We start from the raw sequence: 17,567 nt of genomic DNA, 5'->3' as shown, positions 1-17,567 counted from the left end.
GTGAGAGAAAATTCTACACATCTATGTGTCAAAAGAGGAAACCTGACAGAATTCAGTTACTTATAATTCATGTCTTGCAAGCAATGTCAAAAACAAGGCTGGTTGATTGCACAGTTACAAAGATTATTTTCCCCCAATATGATTGCCCACTCCTTCCTTTAGCACTAAGGGGGTTTTGGTAATTTGCTGATTTTTCTCCCACTGTAATTTAAGAAGTAGGAAATCACTTTATAGCAACAGCTTAATTTTAATGTTTAAAAAACAGCCTCTCCTCCTCCTTCCAAATACTTTTGATTGCTGGAGGAGTTAGCTAATTAGAAAACCAAAAAGCATTTTTTAAGAGTTCCTTTAACTGTTTCCTTAGCCTTTGAAGCAGTGATAGAGTACTCAGGCTGATATGTGAGTTTATGGAACTTTATATCTTTTACCATGGATATCAGCTGGGGAATTATCATTGTTGGAATATCTACATGACAAATATATCCCATCATGTTCATTGCAGCAATAGTGATATGTCTGGAGGTTTTGCAACTGTTGTTCTGGAAGGGTATGATGCTGCTTTGCTTTGGTGTGTCCTGGTTTGGGGAGCTTGCTTTTGATGTGCATGGAGAAGTTGGGGATGTTTGAAGGCCAGAAGAGGGGGTTCAAGAAAGATTTCTTTCAGGGTATCTCCTCTGCTACAATGATCAACACGCCATGTAACATCCCTTTCAAGATCCATGGGTCCTACACATGCCTAGCACAACGTGTGGTGTACTTCATCCAGTGCACTAAATGCCACAATAACAGCTATGTGGGTGAAACCAGACAATCATTGCACTTTTGAATGAACTCACAGAAGAAAAGAAGACAAAAAACCACCATCTCACCTGTGGGCGAATACTTTTCACAAAGCAATCACTCTATATCTGACCTATTAGCCCTCATCCCCAAAGGAAATCTGCACAACACTTTCAAAAGATGAGCCTGGGAGCTTAAATTCATAACTTTGCTAGGCACTAAAAATCATAGTCTTAGTAAAGGCATTGGATTTATGGCTTATTACAACAATCTGTAACACACTGACTCCCCTCTTTGTCCTATGACTACCGGGGTGTTAACCGGCCACTTCATCTGGGGTGGTCCTTTAGTTTAGCACAAGCAGTTTGCACATATTCTATCTGTTCAAGCTTGTTTTTAGCTGTGACATGTACCTTTCCCAGACCTGAAGAAGAGCTCTGTGTAGCTTAAAAGCTTGTCTCTCTCTCCAACAGAAGTTGGTCCAATAAAAGATACTTCTCCCACCTTGTCTTTCTGTATAGACTGAGGTATGAATATGAAAAATTAATCAAGTTCAGACTAACATATAGAAATCATCACCATGCATTTTGTACTGATATGCTCTATTTAATAAGGGTAAACATTTTAAAAGTGCCTAAGTAATTTAAGAACCTAAATCCCATTTTCTAAAGTGACTTAGGCATTTAGGAGCCTAAGGCCCATTGACTTACAATGGGACTTATGCGCCTAAATACCCAAAATTCTGTTGAAAATAGGTCTTAGGTGCTTTTGAAAACTTTAGCTTACATGACTTAGGAGTCTAAGTCTATTATTAAAAGACAATATATCCAACTATTTTTTGTTAAAATGTGAAAGTACTTCTGTGCAAAGCATATTTTTCGTTTGCTTTGGAAGAACAAAAAGTCCTGTAAGTGAAGTTAAAATTTGACAACTACCTATCCAGAGCAATGAAATTGACTACAATATTTGCTATATTCCCTGTTGAAAGTATAGGGAATATCATAATTATGGCAAAACTTTAATGGTACCTACAGGTAGTGACAGATGCTGTCATTTGGGAGTCTTGACTTTAGGAACAAAACCTATAAGGCTCAAAATCTTTATACATCATCTATCTTATTGCTATATCTATGTCTATACTTAAAGTGGCATGTAGAGTACAAACACTGCACGTGTAGCTGCAGTGAAAGGATCTGGTAGCAGGGAGGCAGTGGGAAAATGCTCTTGCAGTTCCTGGCTTCTTTCCTCACTGCTTCCCCCTGCTAGAGCTTTCCTCCACGGCCTTCCCCCACCAGAGTCTTTCCCCACTGCCGCAGCCTTTGACTGTGGTATGGGAAGGCTCTGGCGTCAGGGATGCAGTGGGACACTACACTGCGAAAAATAGCAGTGTAGATGTGGGAGACAATGCTTGGGCATGTAGGTGCCATGTAGGGTATATACCCTGTGGGTTCAGGTGTGTAGGGCACTTTACTCACCTAAACTATGTCTCACCGCTGTTTATACCCATGCTAACTAGGCATCCAGTGTCTATACTCTACCCACTGCAGTACGTGTAGCTGTAACCTATATTTAATGTACCTGCTCTTGTGAAAAGTGCCTTAGGATAGATAGTGTACAATAATTGTACTGAATATCTTGGAAGAGCTGGAACATTCCTCTGCTAACTTTCTTGGCCTGGACATGCGTGAACCCAGAAGACAGAGAGACACCAAGACTTTTGTGGGGAGGCTTTGCTTTGAGACTCATGTAACATTTTGGTTTCAGGGTGAATCCAAAACCCAAAAGAAACTCAGCAGCTTCTGGCAAATTTTTGACAGTGTTAAATATGCTTTGATAACAAAGCTGTGGGAGCTGCCAGTTCAAGACTTTCAGAGTGTTTAATCAATGATAACCTGGTGAGGTGTTGATACTGTGGTAAAGTACATCTTTCTTTTTTTTTAAGTTTACCCATTGTAGTGCTTCTTTCAACTTTTCGTGTGGATGTTTATTTAGATGAGATTATAAACTTTGGAGGAAACACATTCTCTAGTGATTCATTTTATGTTCCCATAAAATGTCACGCATTTCACTGGAGTAGTGTAAATGTTATGTTCTGCTTTGTGGACCTGGCTGGCTTTACCATTGATGACTGGTTGACAATAGGGTTTATCCTTTAATGTTTGAATTGCATTTTTCTCATTTCCCCTGAGACACAAAAACAATTGGCAGTAAGATGGTTTAGAAGATAAAAAAATAAACCCTAGAAATCAAATCTAAAGCCTCAGCTAAAAATGAAGATGGTAGAATTACAAGAATTCTACCAGGTTCTTTAAGCTTATTCTGAAAGTGTGTGTGTGTGTGTGTGTATGTTCATGTGTGTGTTTGTGTTCTCCCAAGGTTGGAGGTGGTGTGCTCTGGGCCTTTGGTGCTACCTAAATTAGGATAGCGGCTAGGCATGACATCCATATCCACATCCAAACTTCCCCATGATTCCATGAGTTTAATATGGGCTAGCTCTATTTCTTAACTTGTGTTTTTGCTATTTATTATATCAATGTAGCTTGAATAATCTCAAGGACTGAGTGCTGTTCTCATGTTGTTAGATATTTTGGTGCTTCCTGGGTTCAGAAATATTACCCAAAGGTTAAAAATAAAATTAACTTAAAATTAAGGTTTATAAATTTCTAAAAATAGAAATGAATGGCATTGTTCTCCATTGATTTTGTAAAGTTGAGAATGAAATTTGCATGTATTGTAATATCTATAAGCTTGGGTAAAATTTGACTCAATTCAATATACTGTGTTTAGGAATTCTCCTTTCATTCACAACAATAAGACACTGGTATCACTCAAGTGGAGTTACCCCTGATTTACAATCTGGAGGAGAATATCTCACAAATATTTCACACGTCATCCCCAATGCCTGCCATTGTTGTATTTATTTGCTATATTTATTAATCAATTTTTTATTCATTTTATAGATAAAAAAAATCAACAGGAATTTTCCCGTAAACCAGCAGGTAAGAAAGAGAAACATTTGGAAAATTAGTAATGCTCAGAGTATCTGTGTTGGAATTGTTTAGAAGCTCTGGTTTTTTGTTGTTTTGTTTTTTTTTTTCTCCAGAGAAGGTAGGAATGTTATCTCTTAATGGGCTTCCTTTACACTGGGTCATTCAAAAAAAAGGGGAGTTAGGTATTCAAGGACAGCAGGATTTTGCTTATTGTTTCCAAAATGCATCTGTGTATGGTTCTACTTTTTGTACTGAAAAGAGGGATGGATTTATTATACTCTCTGTATATAATATACTGTGTTTTGATAATGAAGACGTTTTGAAGAATTCTCCTCTTTGGCGACACTTTCATTATTAAAGCTGACCTGGATTTTAAAAGAATTTATCCTCCCTCTCATTCCCCTAAAAGATGTTAGCCAGCCATAGAAGTAGAGATTGCATTCACACCACAAGTATCTATAGGACTTCTATCTTCACTGAAGATATCAATTCACCTTGAGCTTCTTCAAGAACAGTCACTGTAAAATCATTTAGTACTTTAGCATAAAGATTGCTGCTGCCTGATCTGAGAATAAGCAGTGACAAAGTTGCTTAGCAAACAAAAGATAACTAGCAAGTTAAAGTTTTTATGATGGGTTTTTTTTCTGAATTCATCCCTCAAATTTAAGTACCAATCAACAAAATATAATAAAAATAAAAGCTATAATGGCATAGCAGGCTAGTGTATGAGTATGTAATGTTTTCTTCTATTTTGGACTTTCTGGCACCAGTGATTAGAATGTAATTTGGTTCCTCTTTGTTAGAGTTTCATTGGCTTGGAAAGCAAAAATAACTTGCTTGACTTGAGTGGTCAAGTTGTTGGTCATCCTATCTGTAAAGGAGTTTGCAATTAATATGTTTTTCCCTTATGCGTATCCATCATTATACATCAAAGGACTTACCATAGAGAATTTCAGGGAACAGCCAAAATATCAATTTGAAGGGAGATCGATAGATTAGGGAATGAGGTTGTGCTGTCCTTTTCATATATAGAAAGGAAATAATCTACTGAACTATGAAGATATAGGAATTCAGGGGATCAGTGATTTCAAAATCAGATGCCTTTTCTGGCTTGATTTGAACAAAGGTTTTTGTTTTTTCCCCAAAGATAAATAACATATAATCTTAACTGAATGCTGTATATCTGTTTGTTGAGGAAAAGATTCCAATCACACACAAATTTAAAGCGAATTTCTGCCTTCTAATATACAGCAGGTATCACTACGAACTTCAGGGAAGGATAAAGCCCTTTTGTTGTTCCACTCACAGTGCATTATTTATCTGCTTATTAAATTATGGTCTTGTGTACCTTTGCCATTTCAACATTTATTTTAATAAAATGAGTTATTGTCTGTCTGAGGTTGAATGACTATGGGGATACCAGAATTAACTGGTTTGTTTTATGAAAGAACATTATTAATGTGTCCATGTAAAAAGAAACCTTGAACTCTGAAATTGATCTGATTGGAAATTAGATTGGGGGATTCTTACAATATCATATTTTAGCTAAAGCAATCAGCTCAAAGTATGCATATTTGTATTTCTTTAGTATGCAAACACTTTCAGGGAAACAGCTATCTCATTTTATAAATCCTTTTAAAAACCCATGAACAGCTAAGTTGCTATATATAAAACAATAAGAGATATTAGGATAGTGTTCAAATCTGCCTACTGTATACATGTGACCAGCTTTACACATATGAAGTCTCATTAAAGCAAATAGGTCTACTTAGGTAAGTAAAATTATTTATATGCTTGTCTATAGCACTGAGTCCATATTGGTCAGCTATTCTGTGGTAAACATCTTTATATTACTTTTATTGGAAATAAACCTGCTAACAAAACAGTTATGGAGAATATTATATTTTACCATTACAAATAAGGAATGGCTTGTGTGAGTATTTGGCTATCAAATTCATTTGTAAAATTCAAAATATTTTGTTGAATATATAAATATTGTTTGAATGAGACTCAAAATATATTGCTGTATTTCTATATTTAGACATTTGCTTTCTCATAAATATCCTCCTTCGCTAAAATTTTAGCTACTAATATCATTGACTTTATTAATTTTAGACATTATTAATGATTCAGATGTGCATAAATTAATTGACTTTTTCATCTATGTTTATCTGGGCATAGAGAAGCCTCATAGAAAATTTTCCCTTGGCAGGGAGAAGTTTGCAAATACATTAGATGTGTATTTTTCCTTGGTGCAAAAATATGCACACAAATGTGTACTTTCTTTAAATACAGACTGTGAATCTCCTGTAAAGAGGCTGAGTTGGTGCCACACATTTACTGTGTAAAAACTAAGGGGGGAAACGGACAGGTCATTGTTATTAAAGAGGAGGAAATATATGTGGATTTCAATGTCATTTTATAAAAGCAATAGCTAAAATAGTGTTAGCCTTTTTAGAGCCAAGCAGCTAGCCAAAAATGTGGGGTCTCTTAGACTGTTCCAGTTAGGAAGAAAAATCCATGATAGGTATTTCTTTGATGCAGTTCTGTTTGTTTACAAAGAATGTGCAAAGTCCGCAGAAGGAATCAAATAGCAGGAAGCAGCTTCTTTTATCACACCACCAGGAACACTTTTCAGTCTGCACCCCTCACCCAAAAACCTCACCCCAGGCTTCTTCTAGGGTCAGACATTATGCTTTCAGCTGGTCCTTCAGCCTGTCTGTGCCACTCTTTTTCATTCTGTGTTCTGCTCAGGTTAAGAAACTTTCTAACTGTCAGGGTAGTTAAGTACTGGAACAAATTTGGCAACAGAGGTTGTGGAATATCCATCACTGGAGGTTTTTAAGAAAAGGTTTGACAGTACCTGTCAGAATGGTCTAGTTATGACTTAGTCCTGCCTTGAGTGTAAGGAACTGGACTAGATGACCTACTGAGGTCCCTTCCAGTCCTACACTTCTATGATTTTATGATGGAAAAGGGTCAAGGGAATAGGATGTATCCTTAAGGGGCTGGATGTCATGAAGGTTTTGGGAAATGGGGAGAATAAAGTTGGAGCAGCTGAGGAAGGAGAATATTATAGTAGTGAGGTGGTGGCTTGTAAAGAAAATACTGCTTCAAATAAGCACAATCTTAGAACTGAATGCTTTTTTTTTCTTTTATCTACACCCTATCCATTCTCCATATCTAATGTTATCTAATAAAATAAATAAAAGTAATTGAAGAAAAAATAGATTTAAATTAGTTTCATACATATTGAGCAGAAAACCCATGACTTCAGTGGGAAGAGGATCAGGCCAATTATCAGGGAGGCAGCAAGGTTAGAATATTTCAAGGTGATAGGCAAGGTGATATATTTGATCTGCCAAGGTGGAACAGAAAACACAGATATGTTTCCTTTTCTTGGAGCTCATCACTGTTGTGCAGCTTTGTGTGAAGCACTGAAAATGTCAGCTCCTGAGGGAGAGAGATCATTAGGCTAAAGTGAGTTCTAAAAAGTAATATTGACTTCTTTGTTGACCCTTACAACATGGATGATTAATATACTTTTTCTCAGTAAAGTATATTGAGGTATTGAGGACATCTGTAGGTCCTGATCTCATACACTACCTCACCATGAGTACTTCAACTATGGATTGCTCAGCCTAACCATAATTGCTTGCCAATTGACAGATCTCAATTTGAAATCTACTTTACAGCCTGCCAGGGACCTCCTGGATTAGAAATCTGACCCAGGCCTTCCTACCAACTTTTGCAGCCCTTCCTGGTGAGGGGAGCCAAATCACCTGCCTCCCAGGTGCTGAATACCTTGTTGCTAATTCTGAGTATGTTCCCTCACCAGGTATTGGGACTCTCAGTTTCCATTTGTGATCCACATGGACCGTGCCTGGTGATTGTAGGGTTAACATGGTGTTGAGGCATTGTTCAGAGCAGAATTATTTTTATAATGGAGTTAGGGATTCAAGGCTGAATCATGCTATAGGCTGAGTTTGGATTCAGTGCTGCCAAATGAAATTTTTTACCCAAAATTTCAGAGGTGTGGCACATTCTTAAAGGGTGAAAATTTCAAAATCCTCTGCTCTCATGGAATTTCAGCTGCAACCAAGCCTTTCTGGTGTTCAATTCAACCTCAATCCATTCCAATATCAGAGAGAGAGGGCTGGCATTCATGGTTTTGAATCTAATCATCCTTGAAAATTACAAAGGGCTGGATTCAAAGTTACGGCTTTGGCCCATATCTGATTTAAAATCAAGCAGTTTCTTCACCCAATTTTAAATGTATACTACCTTTTTTAAAATCTCATGAGTTAAAATTATCCTGGATGATTTACATGATGCTAAAACACAGGCAGTACCAAGTTCATCATGAAACAGTCAAGCCTTCTTCTGCCCATTTGTAAATGCTCTCTAATTGGTAACTCAAGGATTCATCACACTTTTTGAAGAGAGTAATCTGACCAGTACTCCCTGTTTTGAAGATCATTTTCTGAAAGAGCTAAGGGAACATTCCAATAGCTTTCCCATCACAGTTATTACATTATTGTAAAGTACTTTGGAGGCTCACTTTGAGTTGGAAAGGTGCTATGTACATAGAATCAAGTCTTAATCTATTCTATGACTACCTACAGGAGAGTTTGCAAAGAAATACTGAACTAATCTGCATGGCTGCTATTTTTTTATGATCTCAGTTTTTAAACTTATTTTCTCTTAATTAAAAAAATGTTTTATGACTCCTCAAGGAGATCAAGAGACGCAAGCGCAGGTAAGAAGAAAATGCTTGTCTTTAAAGGACAGCCCTGTGTTGTGGATGGTAGATAACTGTGCAGCCCCAAGGGAAGACTGGAGAGAAATTTAGTCTCAGGTACAGAATTTTTCATTTTCTTAGAGCAGGAAAACATCCCTTCTTGTGCTCTGTGGAGCACATGGGGTTACACAGATTGTACAATACTAAAATGGGGCACACTGGTCCTGCTGCCCCAACATGTCCAACCTCGTTGGTGGTGCAGCACAATCCTTGGGGTGCACAAAGGGAGCAGTCTCTGTAATCTGTGCTTAGGAGAGTCAGCGGTTGTGCTGTGCAAAGAGGTGGTGACTCTTTGGGTTCTCCTCACCACACTCCCACAGTGAGAAGAAGCTATAATACTTGGTTAGTGTGTACATTTGGCTATGTTCAGCTGTGGAATTCCTTTACATACCCTCAGACTTGTGTGCCTTTTTTTTCCCCCCCCCATTTTACTAAATCTGGCAATCTTGGGGGTAAATTCAATATCAGGCAGTATATTGTAATCAGTTGAGTAATTTTTTGTGTTATTGGTTTACAATTACATTAAAGTGCACTTTCACCAGTACATTATGATCATCACCATTTTCTGCTATAGAGGCAAAAAACAAATTGCAATTACATAGTATTAATGATGAGCTGACCCACTTAAAACAGAAAAAATATTATGTACATGAGAAGCTGCTGTTGAGTGATATATTAGATCCTCTGTTTAGAGGAAATATCCAAGATTAACGTTTTATAAGTAAGTCAGATAACTGCTTTTTAAGAAATTCTTCTATTTATTTGAGTTTTATTATACTGATTAAAATAGCACTGGAATATACTGTTATATTGTTGTGCTTATACAGTACATGAATGTTTCTTTCTGTTTTAAGAGGCAAATTTCTATAGCTGGTTAACATTCAGCCAGTCTTCCAAAAACTACTGGAGCTTTACCATTCTTGCTGCTATATTGCCATTTTATTGGCCAACGAAAATGCCAATTTCAGGCAGAAATAAAGGCATTATTTGAATAAAGTCATCTTCCAAAAAGCTCTGTTTTTAAAGCTTAGGCTAATCTACTCTAGCTGTGATGCTGAACAAAAGGAAAACCATAAATAGCACAACATACACCTAATGAGGCACACAAACATGGCCGTTGCAGCTATCTCATTGCTAACATTGGTTAGGGTTTCTATTCTCTTCAAGGGTACTGGATGCTGTAGGCATGACCTTGAATGGAAGCATAGATTTTTAAAGAGCCTCTTCACATACACCCACCTGAAAAACATGTTTGGTTTTTTTCTTCACCTAGCAGCTCCACTCTGCCATACTCAGGGGTTGTCCTCTCTGTGCAAATGATTAACAGGCAGGATGGATCCAAATAAAGACAAGTTGCCTGAGATTTGGGGTCACTAGTGATAGCACACAGAGAAACAATTGCTACTCTGCCTCAATAAAGAGCTCACACATTCTCACAAAAGGTCACACTAGCCTGCCAATTTATCACAGAAAAAAAAAGGGCTATCTGCTGCTACCTCCTTGGGTGTCTCCTTGGGTGTCTTCTGGCTACATGACGCTACCAGCAAGTCGAGTGATTCCCCTGCTTTTGCACACATACTCTCATCAAGCTAGTGCGAGTATAAATAGCAGTGTAGTTGCAGTAGTTCCTGCTTTTTTCTCTTTTTTTTCCCCCTCGGGTCTGTAGCTATCATACTGTCTCAGTGATGTAGCCCCAAAATCCACAACCCATGCTTCAGAAAGGTCCCCCTCGCTAGACAAGTTCCCTGCTAGTCAAAGAGGGACCATAAGAGCAAATATCATTTTCACTTGCCAAACAAAAAAATCCACTGACATGATAAGGTCTTTTTCCCTGAGGTAAAAAATGGTCAATAGGTATTTTCAAGCTGACTGGAGGGGCTCAAGAGCATGAGTATCAACCTCAGGGCAGACTATTAAGAAGCAGGACACAAACCCCAACTGGTTGTGAATTCTTCACTTATATTTCACAAACCATGTACCAAGTGTAAACTCCTCAGGCTCTGTAACAGCTTAACCATGAAGTCCCAGACAGTCCCCTTGGGTGCTCCAGCCTAGATAGATAGATAATACTTAGTCCTGCCTTGCGTGCAGGGGACTGGACTAGAAGATCTCGAGGTCCCTTCCAGTCCTACACTTATATGATTCTATGACCTTGCTACCTAGGCAAGCTTGCCTTTGTGATAGATGGTCTCTTATACTTTAAATCACAACAATATTCAGGTTATTCTCAGTCCCAAAGGACCAGGTACTTATCCCAGGTCAATTGCACTTTAGATCCTACACCAAAGACAACACTTGTAGCCAATCCTATAATAAACTAACTAAAAATTTATTAGCTAAGAAAAAAAATGAGTTATTTACAAAGTTAATACAAAGTAGGTAAACATATACACACAAAAATGAATCTTAGATTTCAAAAGATGATAGAAGCTTCTATAATAAGCAAGCTCTATATGTTCTTCAAGCACTGGGGATCTTTTGCTTATGCTTTTTCCCTCAGAGTCCAACAGCATAAAGATACAGTTCCTTCATGTCAGGGATTTTTATTCCCTTCCCCCCCAGTTCAAGCTGATAAGATGAGTCCACCTGCATTGCTTCGGAAAACGCTAACTTAGGAAAAGTTGGCAAACTTCCTGGAAAAATTTGGCAAACTCAATTAAATTCTTAACCACTTAATAGTCTTTATTTATCAACTTACTAATACAACTACTAGAATTAAACTTTTCTCTTACTGATTCACTTTGTATATAATTACACACAACAAAAATTGATTACAATGATTAAATTCTAGACACAAAACTTACTAATACAACAACTAAAAAACTTAAACAATTTGTTTCACCAAAAATCTTATTCCCTTATTCTGTTACAAATTCTTAGAACACAAACAAAGCTAAGAAAACAAAAAAGACTTATACATACAACACTAACAACAGTTACTATTACTGTTACACTTACAATAGTTCCTGGAACACAAGTAGAATTGGTATACCTAAACAAACATTGAAATTAACTACTCACCACATGTAGAAATGAACTCAGTAGCAGCAAAGTTTACAGATGTTTCATGACCTGATCTTTTTATTTAGAATTCTAATTTTTCATCTAGGCAGAACCTCTATCGTATTCACACCCAGGGTATTTTTCTCCAGGTGGAACCTCTATCGTATTCACACCTAGGGTATTTTCATCCGCAGGACAAGTCCCAACGGGTTATCAGATCAGTTACCTGACTATTCTAAGATAATGTAGAGGCGACGAGAGCTGGAGAGAGGCCAGAAGGCTGATCAGACCCTCTTGCAGGAACGATTCAGGTGTATCCCTTGGGGAGGCTCGGTGGTCCTCACAACAAGACTCTGTAATCTTTGCTTTGTCTGACAACCCTTTTATCTCCACTCCAACCTATACATCCGCCAGACCAATCATGGGTATTCCTACATCACTTTATCGGTCCCTCCTTGGGAAGTCCCCAGACCAGAAGTTTATCCTAGACCGGGTATAACTTCCAAATAAAAGTTGCAGCAACTGCAAACTTCCAAATTTGGGCCTAGGAACTGCTGTGCTCACAAGTTACCCCTATTTCAAGTTCAACCGATTACTTTCGGTCAGAGTTTTTGCTGCCTCTGAGCTCCTCTCCCATGGGGCTTACAACTTGTACCTCTTTGTCCATTCTCGAGGCTAACAACTTCTCCTTATCTCCTACAAAAAATAACTAGGAACAATTACAAGAACAGATGGTTACAAAACCTTGCTATATAATGAACTATCTTCAATGAACTTTTCCATTTATTACATATAAATCAATTACTTGTTCCTTTCTCAACATGGACTCGGGGCACACACACAATTCAATGAATTTAACTTGTTACGACAGAACGGAGTTGTGATTACTACATTTTGGTTCCTTTGCTCTACTGTTGAGTGTCTCAGAAAATTGATAGTGAATCCCAAGCTCTACCAATGAATCCTGGAGAACAAAGTTGGGGTATGTTGGTGGAGCAGCATAGGGGAGTTTACATTCTTGTTACCTATGCTGTGCTCATTCTCTAGATAAAGATTTTTTCAGCCTCTACTGCTGTCAATATGGCATCTTTCACTAATACAATATCCCTTAAAGAAACATAGAGGGGAAAAATGTTAGCGTTTAAGCAGGACAACATCTCTTAGACCCAGAAACGGCACAAGGATTTCCCAGGAGAGCCTTCTCAAATATTTTTCTTGCCTCTGCAGAGGAGGAGATCTTATTAAAGATTTTTAACTAACTTTTATAAGAAGATTCCTTCTCTCTAGGATTTTCATATCCATGTGGAGAAGGAATTTGTAGATAACTGAATTTTACAAGGGGACTTCACACATCAGTGCTAATTCACAATTTGTCTTCATGGAGAATATCTTAGTTTAGGTCATGTTATAGTCATGACCTATAGTTATGTGGATTCTCTGTACCTTGAAGTCTTTAAACCATGATTTGAGGACTTCAATAACTCAGTCATAGGTTAGGGATCTATTACAGGAGTGCGTGGGTGCGGTTCTGTGGCCTGCGTTGTGCAGGAGGTCAGACTAGATTATCATAATGGTCCCTTCTGACCTCAAAGTCTATGAGTCTATGTTTAATTGATTTTGTTTCTGTTTGCTGAGCACTGTCTCCAGTTCCAGAAATGTGTTTAATTCAGATTTAAAATGCATAATTGAGGGTTCAAATGGTCCTTTAAGAGGCTAAATAACTCGAGTACAATTGTGCACCGAAAATTCCGCTCCACTCACATGGAGTTCTGTAAAGCCTAATATTTTACATGTGCACTTACTTGCTCATTGGAGCACACAATTGCATGTGGAAATATTACCTGTTGTATTTGATTTATTCCTGTGGAAAAACAATAATATTCAGCTATGCATGTGCAGTGGTGCACGTTATAATGACCATAGTCCATATTCTAGCTTCATATGCCATGACACTGTCATTGAACTCAATGGGAGCCAAACAGTTAGAATCATCTCTATGCAGGCTTACAAATCAGTCTTTTTAAAATTCAGATTATGGGATTTCCTTTGTTTCATAACGTCTAATTTATAAAAACAGAATAAAATGTAGGCGCACACAAAGGCTACTGTAGCCTGCCTCTCTGTCACTCAGGCAGATGCCATTTATTGCACCCTTGTGTTATGTATTTACTCCACTCATAAAGGTGAATGGCATTACTTGGGCAGGTTGACAGGTTAACATCTGTTTGAGTGATAGACATCTGTACTAGAACATACTTCACATACAGATGTTTTGGTTGTGGGATTATAGCTTCCACAAAGACATCACTTTTTTATTTTATTTTTTTTTGAAAAAGTGAAATGATGAAAAAGGATGTTCTTCTGAAAGATGAAATGTTTCTAAAATAAAATTTCCTCATTGTGATTCTAGCAGTACAGGGAAGACAGTTTTATGTTCTGCCTTGTTTGGGGTTTTTGACTTTGCAGGTCTATTGAATTAATTATTTTTCAGTACTTCATAACTGTTGCTCAGAACCACCACCCTGCATTTCATGACTGACAGTTAAGGAACTTTCAGGTCCTACAGTACATCTGCACTATCACCATCTGCTGTCACTGTGAGGTTTTTGATTGGGTTTATTTCGAAGGGGAAGACTCTAGAATGAAGCTCCTATTCTCAAGTGTTTATTAAAACTCTAAGGAAAAGCTGAGTTCTTGCTGTTAAATTAAGCAGAAATGCACAATAAGGTGTAAATTCTGCTGTGATCATTCCCTTTTATTGCATTGTCAACCATGTATGCAACTAGGCATAGATTACTCCATAATTTAAGGCCAAGAAAGTCTTATATTGATTAAATATTTGTATTCTTCTTGAACAAAAAAGGAAATATACACATTTCAAACTGACACCCCTCTTTCTCTCCATGGAGGAGATGGGCTGTAAAGTAGAAGAAAAGATGTCTGCTGAATGAAATATAACTTAATTAATTTAAGATGCTTCTGAGATTCTTACTGCTTTAAGACACTGATCCCTAAACCAATGGGAATATGGTTTGTTTGTCTTTCCCCCCACTCACCCTCCTCTGGCTTCAGCATAAATCAGAACTGGTTGTTTCTTCTCTGTACCTCAGTTAGGAACCAACTATTCAAAACCTCACTGTCAACTTTAGCCCTCAGAATACTGCATACTTTACAGGTGGATTAAACCTGCCCATTGGGAGAAACTGACATCTGAGATTAGGCCATTGGATTCCTTGCCAAATGGTGTAGAATATCTGACAGCTGGAGGGCAGTCATGTTGAGAGTCTCTTGGACAAGCAGTTAGTGAGATTTGGGATAGTCCACAGCAGTTTACATGCATACTATACAGTTGACAAAGAGATTGAAGTAATTGGGAGAACCGTTGAAGTATCATGTAGCCGGAAGGAGAGGTCAGATCACTCCCTTTCTTGGATTTCAGACTACAAGTTTCATATTGAGGGTCTTTTCCCGTAACAACTTTGTTGCCTGAGCCCTATTGGCCATTTCAATTCTGCCTTCAGCATTAATCTCTTCCTCATTTAGTCTCTTTTAGTATCCATTCTCAGACTTGTTTGTTTTTTATCTCTAATAGAAACACTTCTAATGTGGCCTTCTCCATAGTGTCAACAGTACGTGCCACAAACTGATATTACCATCTGAAATCATGTTCATTCCTTACTGGAGTTTGGTTTGTAAACATCAACAAATGTCATCTGTTGGTGTGTCTTTTGAAGAAAAAAGTCTTAGATGTTGTTGTATTTGGTGTTGGTTAAGTTTTCAAAGAACTTGGATGCTTTCATTGGAAGTGCAGATGGTGCAGTGATAGACTCATTACAAATGCCTAAGACAAATAACAAATTTATATTTTTTTCTTGAAAGCTGCCTTTAGAAGATGTTTGAGCTCACAGTTGACAGTGTCAGCAGCATTTGGTAAAGCAACAAATGTTCACTTATGATTCTGATAGTTTTAATTTGCATTCTGCACACTTACATTTTATTGTTGGGGTGGTGTTTTTTAACTGGCATCAAAACAGGCATTGAAGCAGGTCTATTTCACATAGAAAAGCAATTTTGTGTAAGCAGAGCATTTGTCTACAAACAGATGTCCCATATGATGACCAGATGCTGGACCTCTCTCGCTGAAAAGAGGTGGCTAACCCAGAGAATGAACCTGTCACAATAGCACTTCAGCTTAAAAGACAGAAGGTTTCTCCATTATGTAAAGTCCTATTTAGAAAGGCCAAATGTGGGGACAACAACTCAACTCTGTCTAAAACTCACCTTAATCATCTCAGCCTGGTGCATACTTGTCAGACTTGGATTTGTTATCTTTGATCATTTTCGAATTTTCAATTGAAGCTGATGTTAGAACTAAAACCACTGTAATCACTTATTGTGACGTCTCGTTTACTGCATGAAGTGAGAATGTAAAAGTTCCCAAGGATAAAATTATTTTTATTAGATGAGAATGAAAATCTTCAGTAAGCCTACAGAAATATTATTCCTTGGGGAATTGTGTCAATTAAATAAATTAATTGGAACCAATGAAGCAGATACTTTAACTAGTAGTATCTTCTCTTGAAAAAACTCATGGGACTCCAAGAACCTTCTGAAAAGATTTTTAATTACAATTTACAGGGAAAAAATGTTTGCAATGGCATCTTGTTTTTCATTCCCTGTCTTACATGTGCTCAGAGAGTCTGATTTCACATCCTATAACATCATGGTGTCTACCAAAAACCTGATCTGTCACTCCCCTTCCCCACTCCTAAGAATATGGCACTGCACAGCTCTACCTATCACAATCCACTATTGATGTTCCTCTTTTCTTTCAATAGCACCAAGTGGGACAAGAAATACAATTATAAGAGATTTGTGCGCCAGGAGGCAGTGGATAGGGCACTGGTTTGGGACTCAGGTGACATGGGTTCTACTACTAGGTCTGCTATTAGGGTGCTTGGTAAATTAGGGCAAGTGATTTTGCCTTAATTTCCGCATCTGTAAAATGAAAATAATGCTACTTACCTCCTTTTGTAAAATGCAATGAGATCCACAAATTAAGTGCTATCCAAGTGCTAAATATTATTCTTATCATTATTTTAATAACAGGAGCAGATACTCAGTAGACACTAGACATTTTATTAGTGCATCCTTTTTACATTGTGGCATATTTAAATTTTCATAATCTCACTGAGATTACAATATTTGTTTTATTTTTCAGTTTCTTAATATCTTTTACAAAATATTAGGCATCATTTTACTTTATCATCATATTAGAACATTGATAATCTGAATAAAATCGATTCAGCCTGGTGCCTAGAAATTACAAATATACAGCCTACCACAAATAATAGTGTGGTTTTTCATGGGAGGCTAGGGAAGAAAAATCTATTAGAGCCCTACATCAATGCATTTTTAAAGTCTTAGTTATTGATCTCTCAATGGAATACTGTGTGCGGAATCCTAACTACAACTTTTTCTAGCTATACAATGTCTTTCTCCTTTTGTGTATGTATGTTTATATATAGCACAGAAATTAGAAATTTCTCAGTAGACAAGAAAAAAAAAACGCATACACTTTGTGTACTCTGTATATGTGTATAAAAACTAGACTGATGCATTGTTACGCTTGCACAGTTAAGCAGGCCAAAGGCAGGAAAAGTAAATGTTCAGTCTTCTAACCCTGCTTTTATGTGTATGCATGGGTGTAGGTTTTTGGGGAGGCAGGGGTCATTGTCCCCCAAACAGGGCTGGCCTTTTGGAGGGATGCCTTGGTCAGGGGGTGAGGCTCAGTGCTCCAGCAGCCCACCCTACTTCCTCCTCCTCCTTGCCCCCCAGCAGCCTGAAGTACTGGCTGTTTGGTGGTCCTAGAGGAGTCCATGCTGCTGCGTGTCTCTGTGTGGTGCAGTGGGGAAGCAGGAACCTGGCATGCAGCATCCCCTCAGCAGCACCAGGAGGCACCTGAAAAGTGGCAGCATCAAGGCCAGCTGCAG

General features: G+C 37.8%; 1 protein-coding gene across 1 annotated transcript in view; it reads left to right on the top strand.

Annotated features, from left to right (window-relative positions):
- Positions 1–17,567, top strand: part of SNTG1 (syntrophin gamma 1) — a 503,809-nt gene that overhangs the window by 397,557 nt on the left and 88,685 nt on the right. Inside the window, exon 12 of the mRNA XM_067553875.1 lies at positions 3,741–3,779. Within this exon, the coding sequence (XP_067409976.1) occupies positions 3,741–3,779 (39 nt within the window). The remainder of the gene's footprint in view (positions 1–3,740; positions 3,780–17,567) is intronic.

Source organism: Emydura macquarii, unplaced genomic scaffold, assembly GCF_026122565.2.
Source record: "Emydura macquarii macquarii isolate MOO-44397 ecotype Brisbane River unplaced genomic scaffold, CSIRO-AGI_Emac_v2 contig_1477, whole genome shotgun sequence".
NCBI classification, from domain to species: domain Eukaryota; kingdom Metazoa; phylum Chordata; order Testudines; family Chelidae; genus Emydura; species Emydura macquarii.
Note: the sequence above shows the minus strand (reverse complement) of the source record. Positions and strands in the feature narration are given on the sequence as shown.